This window comes from Rhea pennata, chromosome 4 (genome assembly GCF_028389875.1).
Source record: "Rhea pennata isolate bPtePen1 chromosome 4, bPtePen1.pri, whole genome shotgun sequence".
Classification (NCBI taxonomy): Eukaryota; Metazoa; Chordata; class Aves; order Rheiformes; family Rheidae; genus Rhea; species Rhea pennata.
This window is the reverse complement of record NC_084666.1, coordinates 28,140,100-28,152,457: the sequence shown is the minus strand read 5'-3', so window position 1 is coordinate 28,152,457 and position 12,358 is coordinate 28,140,100. Positions and strand designations below refer to the sequence as shown.

Sequence of the window (12,358 nt, the reverse complement as noted above, 5' to 3'; positions counted from 1 at the left end):
ATTTGTACCAACACAATGCAGGGTGGTGCGGAGTGGCAGGAATGAGCAGACAAGGGAGGAGATCAGCTGCGCTTAAGTTGGCAGCATTGCCAAAAAATTGCATGCTGTTTTCTGTCTTACAAAGCACTGGAGCCGGATTTGCAAACAAAGTAGCAAAGTAGCTCTGGGTGTATTTGTTCTGATGCACCCCTAAGTCCATCCTTAGGTATCAATTATTGTGCAAAACTTTTAAAGCAGCCTGACCTTACTGCCCAATGAGAACTGTCCAGAGTGATGTAGCTTTCCGGTGGTCAGTATGAAACCTTGCTAAATAGAATGTGGGGGGCATGCATTTAGCACTTTCAGGGAAAAAAGAGTTTCTTTAATTTTTGCTTCTCAAATGGACATTCTCCTAAATCACCTTTTGTTTCTGAAAATTTTCATTAGTATAATTGGGGTGAATTTTCGGAATGATTTCTGATCCCTGTTCAATTCTGTATATTAAACTTTTGCAAATAAAATATTCTGAAGCAACAAGATTTCAGTTGCTAAGGTCTGTGCATATGTAAATGTTAAGTGTCACCTTTCTAACTCCTTCCCTTACTCCCTACCTGCCAGAGCTGTAGTTAGATTTTTGTATGGGAGTTTCCTCTCTCCATCTGGGGCTCCATGTGCCAAATGCAGGCCATGCTGTGCCTGCCCACACAGACTGGCATGTGGACTCTGCAAGTGAAATAAAAATTATGGCATTGAACCATCAGTAAATGACAGGGGACAGTGTTTCACCCAGAATTTCTAGGACTTGGCAGAGTGAAGTTTTAGAATAATTTGTTTTGCAAAATGTTGTGTTACAGTAGGTGATGTAGTGGGAATCTGTTTGCCTTTGTGGTGAAGAATACTTGTACATGACTATTTCCATGTAGTAGGTCTCAGACTACTCATCCACGTTGCCTGTGACGTAGGCTGCAACGTCCTTTCATACTGATCAGGTACAGCTTCGGGCTTCCTGAGAATGTGTCAGTGCAGCTCTCAATTGAGCAATGCCTGAGCTTTCTTGTCTAATGAATAACTTCTGTAAACTTCCAAGTGCTTAGGATGTGCTCCAGCTTTCTGTGTTTTCAGGTGGCTTCATTTACCAGCAAAAGTCTCTCTACTACAGAAATCTCCAAATCTGTGATCTTCCAGAAATACAGCAATGATTTATTTCTCTCATCTTCACAGGAGCTGATATTCAATGGCTGGAAACAGAGGTGCCAAGAGGCCGAAATGAATATGACTACTATCCTACAAGAGATTTTGATTAAAAGATCACAGCAGAAGAAGAGGACTTCTCCCTTAAACTACAAAGAGAGGCTTTTTGTACTTACAAAGTCCATGCTAACATATTATGAAGGTCGAGCAGAGGTAGGAAATACAGACTTGTGCTATGCTGTCTTTATTCCTTCTTACTTTGGTACAGTATTAGCTTTTTTTTTTTTTTTTTTTTTTTTTTGAGACAGTATATCATACCTGTCAGGAACTGATGGGGGAAATGAATGTGAGTGGCAATGAACATGACTTGCTGTTTCCCCTTTCTCTTATTCATAATGCAGACAAAACAGCTTTTATAGCTGCTCATCAATGCTGATTTTCTTTTTCTTTCTTTTTTTTCTTTTTTTTTTTTTTCCCTCTCCCCTCTGCTATAGTTTTACTCCTGAGTGTTTCTGGTGGAAGGGCCTTGGCATAATTTTACTGCTGGTATATATCAAGGCTTTGTCAATCGCTTCTAATAATCAATTCCTAACTGATTTTGGCATCACTTTTTCTGAAGTTTTAAACTGATACGGCTTTTTAGGCCTCTTGAATACTGTGCTAGAAAAGCTTTGGCAAGAAGTTTACACATCCCCCTTGTAATTGAACACCCTCTAGTGCTGCTGTAGGTTCTCACAGGGTGTCTCAGGTAGGGTCTGTCCTCATGAAAGTTTGCTGAAACTTTGGTATTTGGTATCCATCTCCCATCAGTGCATAAACTTCTTATTTGAGTTTCATGGGAACTTCAAAACAAGCTTGCTGACATTGCTAGAGGTAAAGCTTAGGAGTGGGTAAAGGTTGGGGTAGGAGGAGGGAAGGAAGGAGTTCACATAAAATGTGGTAGTGAGAATGCTAACTCACAGGTTGATAGGTCTCTGGTGTCTTCTCTTATTTTCCTGAACATGCTCATAAGAGCAGACATTTTTCTCAGACTTCACTGCAAAGGCTGTTCACGTTATTGTATTGCAAAAGGCAGTGGCCTCCTCCTGTAGATGTCCTAGCACTGCACACAAGGGCACGCAGCAGCAATGTACCGCGTGTTTAGGTGTGGTCTTCAAGCTTGACCAGCTGCAGTGGTGGCTGAGCCTTCCTGGCAGAAGGGCAGGACCTCACTGCAGGTGCTGGGGCAGAGTGCAACCAACCTGCATTTCAGCTGGACCTCTGCTGAGGTTGCTACTGCAAACAGTAAAAGATCAACACTATCACAAGGTGACAAAAAGGTAGAAAATCCTACAGTTACAGTTGATTTTGGCAGTGTTCACTGTAAAGGTCATTACTTTCACACCTGGAATGTAATTGACTTTTAAATTAAACAAGTTAAATATAAAGAGAACAAGCATTTGATAAGAACAGTGCATTGCAGACCAATTTCTGCTCTAATTTGCACTAGAATGAACCATTTAATGCAGTGATTGAAATTATTTTTCTCTGACAGCACAAACAACCCATTATTGTTCCTCCTTTCTATGTAAATTAAGTTACACCAGGAATCAACAGTGTAAATCAAGCAAATCCTTAAACCAGCATTTTTCAAATGAACACCAGACTCAATTTCGTCAAGATTACTAGTCCCGTCACGCCCCACCATATCCTCAAATTTTCCACTTAACTGAGCCTGCTTTGCAGGTTTATAGCAATACATTCAAAATGGCAGCAATAGCTAGTGGAGAACTCTCTGTGCTCTGGAAAGCCATTCAAGAAATAAAAATTAATGGAAACTACTCTGCAACTTGTTGTGTCTGTGTCTTAGCTCTGGTAAAAGAAGGAGGTACAGAAAAGCTGAGGCTTGCTAAGTGTGTTTCTCTGCCAGAATGAAACATATTACAGAGCTTGCACTTGCAAGCTGACGCCCAATTCTGCTGCTCACTGTGCTCCAAGATCATAGCAGATTATCGTAGTCACCATTCTCTGAATATAGCTTGGACATAGTCAAGGATTGAGAATGAGATATGTATTTTTACTGGCTTTGGCATTTGAGTATCTGCTTAGTTTGAGGTGCAGGTAGTGTGCACTCTTGTGTGTACTTTCTCTCCCTCTCAAAAGGGGACAAGAAGCCTTCTCAAACTTCTTACAGGCTTATCTTGTGTTAGCTTAACAGGTTTTGCAGGTTTAGTCGGTGTCCTTTAAGAAGTTACCATCACCTTTCTCCTGCAGCTTAATACCCCTTTGGCTAAAATACACTTCAAGAAGACTGAATGATGAATCTGTCTGAGTAAGGGTTTAAACTATTCATTTTGTTTCTACAGAAATGGAGTAGGATTGCTGACAGAGTGCCCTCAGGTGTGGCAGCACTAACTTAAAACTTTCCAGCTTGAGAGCAGGACTTTTGGGGTAAAACTATGTGTTACACCTACATCAGCCCAATAATTTGCTGCTGAAAGAGATCGGTCCATCTCTGCCCAATCCTAGCCTGGCAGCACTGCCTCCTTTTCACCCTAAGTGGGCCTGGTACTTTTTGGACTCCACACTGGTCTGAATAAATCTTCTAATCAGCAGAAAACCTTTTTTGTTTGGTTGGGTTTTTTTACGCTCTGAATTATTGTTTTGCTGGGTTAGCAAGCTGAATTAGCTCCACTCAGGACCAACAAGCACTGAAGGTGGTGCCAGGTGGTGGAGGACAGGAGGCCTCCAACAGTTGACATTAGCAACTTGTTAGACTGGCTCAGCCATAACATGTAGCTTTACAACCAGTGCCTCAAGACCTCTCCGTTTTCCCTGTTCCTTGCACTTTAGAGTCTTTAAATGTTAATCAATGAATCATTTACTTGATTAAGAATATTGTCTGAAAATAATGAGGTCTAATTTTACAGGGAAGCGCTGGAATATTTTATTTCAACGATACTCAGATTCTACATAAAAAAAACTTACTGATGACTAAGTTCTGTCACATAGTGATAGTTACTTCTTTGTGTCAGTGTGCAACTGAAACAAAAAAATGTCTTTTATTAGCCTCCCCCCTCCAGTGATGATGGTTGTAAATTTCTGTTTACAGTAAGGCACTTTTATATTCCAGCTGAAGTACTTTCTGCAATATAAAGTATTACAGAGTAATATAATTCTGGTGCCTCTGAATATTTGAATATTTATTGTGGAAATCAAATGTTACTGCAGTTTACTGATTGAATTCAGAGATTCAGCAGATAAAGAGTAGGTACAGACTGGTTTAATTTCAAGGTTGATAATGTTGACAGTTTAGATTGGTGAGACTGACCTGGAATTTCCAAACTAAGAGAATCCCACAGTCACATTTAGTCACGTAACTGCAGTGGCAGCAGTCAGCCAAGGGCAGCTGAATTCTGCTCCTCTGGGCAAATATGATTCCCAATGCAGTCACTAGCCAAACTGAAGCCTTTTAAATTAAATTTTGTCAGAATTTGACAGAGAAGTAACTTATGAAAGAGTTCAGTAAGAGCCCAGGATCTGTGTTCACATAAATGATTGTACTTGGTTAGAGCATGGTGCTGCTAATGCCAAGGTTGTGGGTTCAATCCCTGTATGGGCTACACTGAGGGTTGAACTAGATGATCTCCAGAGGTCCCTTCCAACCTTACTGTTCTATGATACCAATTTATTTTAATAAGATTAAATTAAATTCTGTTAACCAGATTAGTCACTGCTCATAAAAAGTGTGGGCAGCTCAGCACTGTAAATAAGGCAACAGAATTAGATACTTGGTGTGTCTGGTGACAGAAGTGGAACATTTATAACAAAAAAAAAAAAAAAAAAAAGGCAGTCAACCATGGAAAATGTTGTTCTTGTAGATGCTTCTGAGTGTTTTGACCAGCTATATGCTGTGCAGTTGGGGTCGGGGGTAGTTCAGCGGGTTTATTTGACCAGAAACTGCATAGGATATTAAAAAAATGTATATATTCTTTATTTTTTCTGTCTTATGCGTGACAATGTGCCATATAGCTACTTGAGCAATAAACAATTTTGTAATAAACATGACTGTTAGCAGCAGGGTAAGATCTTGTTTAAACTTGTTTGTGACATACTAAATTTTTCTTTGTATGTACTTTCAAGCAGCTCTGGCTCTTCATTGTTTTTGCAAGATGATACAAAATGCTCCTGTGGTGAAACTGGAGCTGCGCTACAGTCACGAAAGGGATAAATGTAGCTTCTGCACTTAGAAATACTGTTGGAACATAGGTCATACCAAGAAAATATAACTATGGAATCAGGAAAGAGGCTAGATTTCAAGATTGATTTCAAAGCATGGAAATGTGGGGAGGGAGAATCCTGTTTATGTTCACCTATGTAAAGCTCTACGATTAACAAGTAATACCACAAAGAACTTATTGTGTATAGAAGTCAGTAGGACCTTTTATGGCTTGATTTCTTCAGGGTATTATATTTTTTAGTAAGGTACAAAAATGAGATGTATCATCTTAAAATTGGTGGAAAGAGATGGATGTTATAAAACTTCAAATTAAAGCTACAGGAGGAACTGACTTCCCTTATGTGTTAGGGAGATGAAGTTAATATGACATTAGAAAAGAAGAATATTTTGTTTAAATTGCAAATGGCTTCTATTTGGGGCTTTTTGGCATAAATTCTGTGAATTAGGAAGTGTAAATGTTGGGGAAATGTCACTATTGCCTTATGGAATTATATACTTGCAATTCTTGATTGCAGAAATGGCTGAGTTACCATTATGTTTCATGAGACCATTAAAGGTTTATCAGCTGCTGTTACTGGAAAGAATATTTTCTATTCCTCTCTCCTTTTTTATTTATGTTGCAGAAATGGCTAATGAGATCTGAATGTGTTTGATTCCGTTTGTAATGAAGACAAAAATTCATCACAGTAAGAAATAATTGAATTGTCTTCCAAGCACAGGCTAGTGATCACAACTACGTAAAAATAAAGTAGTAAAACATCATCTGAGTGTCAAGGATGTAATCTAAAAACCCTTGTGCTGCAGTCAGTAAGACTTAAGATATGTACAATGTTCTCAGACAGTCACTGTAGACTTATCAAGCCAATTTTAAATAGATTTACATAGATGGTGGCAGCTACGTCAGTTTAGGGAATGAGAATTAATAAGCAGAATGCTGCAGAAATGTGAAGATGATTTGGGCGTTAAGATGGAGGAAGCAGGTTGGCAAGCCAGACTAGAAATACCTGGGCCATAAAACCTTTGGCGCTAAAATGCCTACCCTGGTTGTAGGTAGGTTGTCTTGCTAAATTCTCAGTCACCTTTGCTGATCTTGCTGCATTCCTCTGTGACATGTTACCTCTGTCTCTGCTGTAACAGGGCTAACTGGTTCTTATTAAAAACAACAAAAAAATTGTTGAAGCCTGGGGCACTTCTGGAAAGATTAATCTATCTTGTTTTAGGTAGTCCAGATTAAATCAGTGTTCATGTTGCTGTCATTACTTTGGGGTAAATTCAGCATCCAGCTTTGGCGAATGAAGGAACTCTGCTTCAGTCAAGCTGTACCTTCATGTATTCAGGCCAAATTGGGCTTTTTTTCCATTGTCAGACCTATTTCATGCAGAGTGTGGCCTTCTCTGCATAAACAGGCTTTCTCTGTTGAGAGGTCCTGCATTATGCTGCATGATAGCAGCTGAATACATTGATTGCAATGCAACTTTCCCAGATAATTTGATTGTACAGGAAAGCCGTGTAGCATTCTAGTGAGGAAACAAGGATAAGTCTGATACTTCTAATGTGAAATATTCTGTTGGGAAGTAGCTTCTGTGTTTTCTGTGTGTGTGACTTGAAAGCTCAGTGTACTACTTTAGGTATACTTCTGTTCATTTTGATAGACTTTTCTTCTAAAAAAATCAAAAAAGATTAATTTGTATGACATTAATAAGTAGTTAAGTGACTTTGAAATAAAATTGCTTGTCAGCAAAATAGTTAATGAATCATTAAGCTAAATATAATCAGGATTCTTTTTTGTATTTTTGATAAACAACAAATTAAAACTTCAGTTAGTGAGACTTTCTCCACATAGATCCTTTCATCTTTAAGGAGGTACAGGTTTGAAATTCAAGGAGACATCTGTGGAAATAACTTGATATATACATAGACCTTGATAGATTTGGCTGCTTTTGTCAGCAATGGCCTTACGTTTTGAATATTCAACTTAAGGTGGTCTGGATTTTATTTTCAAAGGTGCAGAACATCCATACTTCCAGATGACTATGTTTGGAAAAAACAAGCCATAGAGCTTATCTAGGAGCCCACCTTAATGTCAAATTTGGAAATACTTCTGTAAATAGCTAAGCAGTTTTAACTCTATTTACAGCTTTACCAGTATCTCTGACTGATGTGTCCTGGTGCAAAGTGATCTCGTGTTCTCCTTCGCAGGGTGTTCTAGCTGCTATTGGAACTGCTGCTTTTATTCCTCTCGAGTTTGTCAAAGACAACCAAGACAGACCTTGGAGAAATACCAGTCAGGCTGCCATGGCCACTAGAGCACTGCATATATGCTTGGTTTATCCTGTTGCTCTTTGTGTCGCAATAAGTCATGCTATTGTATATTCTTTCTCAATGAATTTTCAGAAGACATATCTGAATTTGCCCTTGTTTGGGCAAGGTGAGCTATATGAAGACATTAGAGAAATCTGACAGCCCTGGTTAGAGTTGGCTTATTTCGTTGTTACAGAATAGTCATGATAGCAGGTAGTATGTATTTCATGCAAATTTTAGCTAGATTCTGCTGACAGGTAGCTAATGTGAATTCAAGTACCACTGGACTTGTGGTTTCTGCTTTATATAGCACTTTGGTTAAAGGAAGTTCTTTGAGGTGAAGGCAAGACATTAGTTAACACAAGCGTTAAAGCATTTGTCCCTGGAGCAGTTGAAAGGAGCTGGTTTGTGCAAGTGAGATCGCTCGCTAGTTTGTTGGTTTGAAAAACTTCTCGTTAGATGTTTCTCATGAGAGTGCAGTGCTTCCAGAAGGCTGATGCAGATCCGAACATATAAATATATATATATATATATAAAATATATTTTATATATTTTAGCTGTAGTTAATGTGCTGATTCATATCTTCATATCTTTTGGAGTTGTTGAGCGTTCCCTTTCACTGGTATTTTTGTATCTCTTGGCTTCCTTTGCAGCGATGCTCTTATCAGCTGTGTGCTGCTCTGTGCGGTTTGGTTACTGACCTACCACACACAAAGCAGCATGTTCCTGTTAACCTTCTCAGCCCTCATCGACTGACACTGGCCTTGGCTATGCTTAGGAACGTGAAATTGCTTTAACGTCTTTGTTTACTTGCCTTAGCTGTATGGATTACGATTTACGGTGATAAAGGGCTTACATCGGGTGTTGTGTTTTCGTAAGGTGCAGACCATACCCTGGTCCCCCTGGCAGGGCCGGCTTATCCCGCGTGTGTCTAAGCGAACTGGGGGGAGTCTGTGGGACTGAACTGCAGGCAAAGCACAGAGTTGGTGCTGGCCTGGTAGCTCTGGAGGGGCTGCACCAACCTCTCCAGAGAGGACGCTGGAGTAGACACAGCGCTTACCTATTGCTATGTGGAAAGCAGGCATTCAGCAGAGGCGATTCTATGAATGCATAGCTCCAGAGGGAAAAGATGAAGAGCCTTACTTAGAAGGATGCTGCTATGGTGTCAAGCAGAAGATGATTTTTTCTAATGAACTGACCGTATCTTTCCTGACAGTAGTGGAATCTGAAGGTATTTGGCATCAGCAGGAGACTTTCGTCCATTTACGCAGGACTGTCTTCATGCGTTTTTGACTAAAAAAACGGACCAGGATTTAGATGAAAAAATGAACAGTGGAGAAAAAGTCAAATGTTCTTGCACATTCCCAATTTTGAAAGTATCTTCCTGAGTAAAAGAATTGTCTTCTGAAAGAGTTTTATTTGGCTCTTTCAATTTGAATAGAGAAGAGACAAAAGCTACTGAAATGACAGTGGTGATATTTTAAGGAAGGAAAAATAACTTTAAAAGCTCTGGGGCCTGTGTAAAGCTGCAGGTTTCAGGGTAAAATTAAGTAGCTGCATTGCAACAGTAGTCTTGTGCAAATACTTCCTTTGGAGCATAACGACGTGATGCAGAGTTTCATAATCCTGAACTAATTACCTTCTTACAGTTTCGTTTTCTTTTTCTTTTCTTTTTTTTTTTCTCCTTTTTCCCCCCAGTGTTGCTTATTCCTGTGGTGCTTATCCTTTATTTTTAACTTAATTAGCCTGCTTCAGTACAGTTTCCTTAGCCATTGCATAGGTGATTTAATTTTCTGTATAAATGAGAACTTAATGAGAGCTTAATTAAAATGCCTCTGATGACCTTGGTGATTTACACCGGTTACTGTTGTTTTCTACTGTAAGATGGATAGCTTCAGAAATGAGTGGATTTGCAGAGCTATTTTTTTAGTTTTTATTTTTTTCCTGTTCCAAGTCATGTATGGGTGATAACAATGGAACTTTCTTATTCTGTTTGACAGCTTGCACAATAATTTCATAGCTAGGCCTGGAAGAGGACTGTGAGTTTGCTGTTTTTTTTTTCTAGGCAGCAGAAGCAGCTGTACCTTTTCCAGGTGAATGATGTAGAGATCCCTAGCTGTACTCACTTTGACATGCCTTTGCAACTGTCTTGGGCTGCAGCTTTAGGTCGGTACAGCTGTTAGGGTGCATCACGCTGTTTAGTGATTTTTTTTTTTTTAATGCAGTTGAACAGAGTTCTTTTCCCCCCAGCATTGTCAGAAAGAGACTAAATCAAAATTCTTAAAATGCAGTCAGAATAGATTGGTTTAAAAAAAATATGCAAGACATAATGGCTAACTTCTTACAGTGATTTGCAGCGTAAATTATATTGCTGAATAAGTACCAGACTTACACATGTAAATGATAATGATGTATTTACAAGTTATCCCACCTAAAACGATACTTTTCGTGTTCATCTATGTAGACAATATTGTGGTTTTATCTCTTATGAAAAGTTAATGAGTGAATATTCATGACAGTATAAAAGGCTTTTCAAACTTCTTCCTAAGAAGGTCTATATTGAAATGATACTTGGAATACGAGTGGCCACTTTTTCTAATTTTGTTTAATACTTCTGTCATAACTGCAGTATAATACTTCTATAATAACTACAGACATTGCTTCTACAGATTAGCAGTATTAGGAACAGTTGTAACTACTGCAGATCAGTTACCTATCCTCTGTGACGGTGTCCTGGGGAAGAGGAGGGTTGAACTATGATTGCAGCCAGTATGCGTGTTCCAAGTTACTGTTCAAAGCAGATACAGTAAGCCAGTTTTATTTTAGGAAATGAGGTAGATGAAACAATAGGAATTAATTATCCAAAATATAGCTGCAGATAAAGCTGGTCAGAATTTTGAGCTATCTAGGTGCACGAAAGAGAAGACAGCGTTCTGCAAAAGCAGCAGAAGCCTCGCGGGAGACAGAAGCTGGGAAGAAAATCTTGAGCAAGAGAGAGTTTGGATAGAATGAGCAGTGTGGCAGATTGAACAGTGAAGCTGTGTCCTTTCTGGGTTATGAGTTTGGGACTTTTTTAAGATTCAGGGAAATAAGTGTTGTTGTTTTCTTTTTTTTAAAAAAATATTTACATCTATAAGCAGGAAGTCCTTGTTATTAAGCAAGAAATCCTTGACTGCAGTGTTTGTTATGATCCAAAAGGTCCCGAAGACCCCTCAGAACCATAAGATAGGAATGAATGATGGGTACAGCTTGGGAAATATTAAGGAGGCACATTTAAAAGTGGTTTGAATCATTGAATCAAAGAAATAAAGCTATTAATGTGAATGAAGGCAACCATAGCAGGGGTCATAAGAGTGCTTGCTTGAAAACACCTAGTCATAAGGAAACTTAGGTTGTTTTTTTTAAAAAAAAAAAGTTGGCTATGTTGCAGTAATCGATTCTCTTTTCTTTGAAATATCTACCAAAAGAGAAGACTGATAAGAATAAATTGAGGATCTAGAATAATTATCTTTTCAGAACTATTTTGAGGTTTGTAAGATGGAACAAGCTAGACTTAAAGTTGAAAAGAATAGGTTGCAGCTGTTGAGATGCTGATAGCGCACAGATGAGGGTGTTTACCTTAATACTAGACAGGAGTGGGTGAATCTTAAAGGTGCTGTGAAGGATGAGGAGGAAGATAGGTGAAATTCTGAAAGGCTAGAGAAAGGCCTCTCTTTAGAAAGAGTACACGTGAGAAGCAGAAAAACTGTGAAGATGTCTTTTAGGTACTTTCAAAAGTCTGTTCTGGCACTTTTCTAGAAATTGAAGGTTTTTTTAAGGAACAGTACATCAGCAAACAAAATTTTGAGGGTTTGGGGGTACTTGTCAAAACTAATTTAATTCTTTTCCCGCTGGGTGACAAGCCTCTTAGCTGAAAAGATGCAGATATCCTGTGTTTTCATCCCATTTGGGGTTTTGACCTTGCCTTTCATGAAACTTTTGGATACCAGCATTAGAAATGACCTATACAGGCCTTTAAGTTTGATCCAGAATTTACTGGAATGTGATATTCAGTATGTACTAGTGGCTTGTTTTCAGATTAAAAGACTATTGAATGGAGCAGCCCACCTTGTGTCAAATACAATGTTTTTACTAGTGATTTTGTTGATGAAATAGAAAAATTTCTTACTGAATCCTCAGTGGGGACAAAATTGGAAGGAGCACAAGCATTTTTGAAAAACAAGATTTAGAAATCAAAATAACTAGAATAAGATGTGGGTTTTAGGGTTTTTGTTTTTGTTCTTTTTTTTTTCCTTCAGTATGAAAAGTGCAAAAACTATAAGCCTAGGCACAAATACAGAAATGTTTAAATATAGGATGGGAATAACTAGCTAAGTATCAGACTGTCCCCAGCAGGACCTGGGCATGATAATGAATCATGAGCTGGTGGATAGTACATTGGATCATAAGTTGGTTATGTGCCAATGATAAACTGTTGCTGTGAAAAAGGCAAGTGTTATATTAGGATGAATTAACTGTGAAGCAATTCTTGTGCTTTAATGATAAGGTATCAGCTGCAGCACTGCTTCTAGTTTGGGGCTGTAAGTGTGAAAGATGATGTGGACCTACTTGAGAGACTTAGGACAGGAACAGCAAGAAGGATTAGTTTCCCAAAAGCCTGAACTGTGA

At 38.7% G+C, this 12,358-nt stretch overlaps 1 protein-coding gene across 1 annotated transcript in view; it reads left to right on the top strand.

Annotated features, from left to right (window-relative positions):
- TEC (tec protein tyrosine kinase) overlaps positions 1-12,358 on the top strand; it is a 52,407-nt gene that overhangs the window by 17,264 nt on the left and 22,785 nt on the right. The window contains exon 2 of the mRNA XM_062574615.1: positions 1,201-1,383. Coding sequence (XP_062430599.1) covers positions 1,246-1,383 — 138 coding nt within the window. The 5' untranslated portion in view covers positions 1,201-1,245. The remainder of the gene's footprint in view (positions 1-1,200; positions 1,384-12,358) is intronic.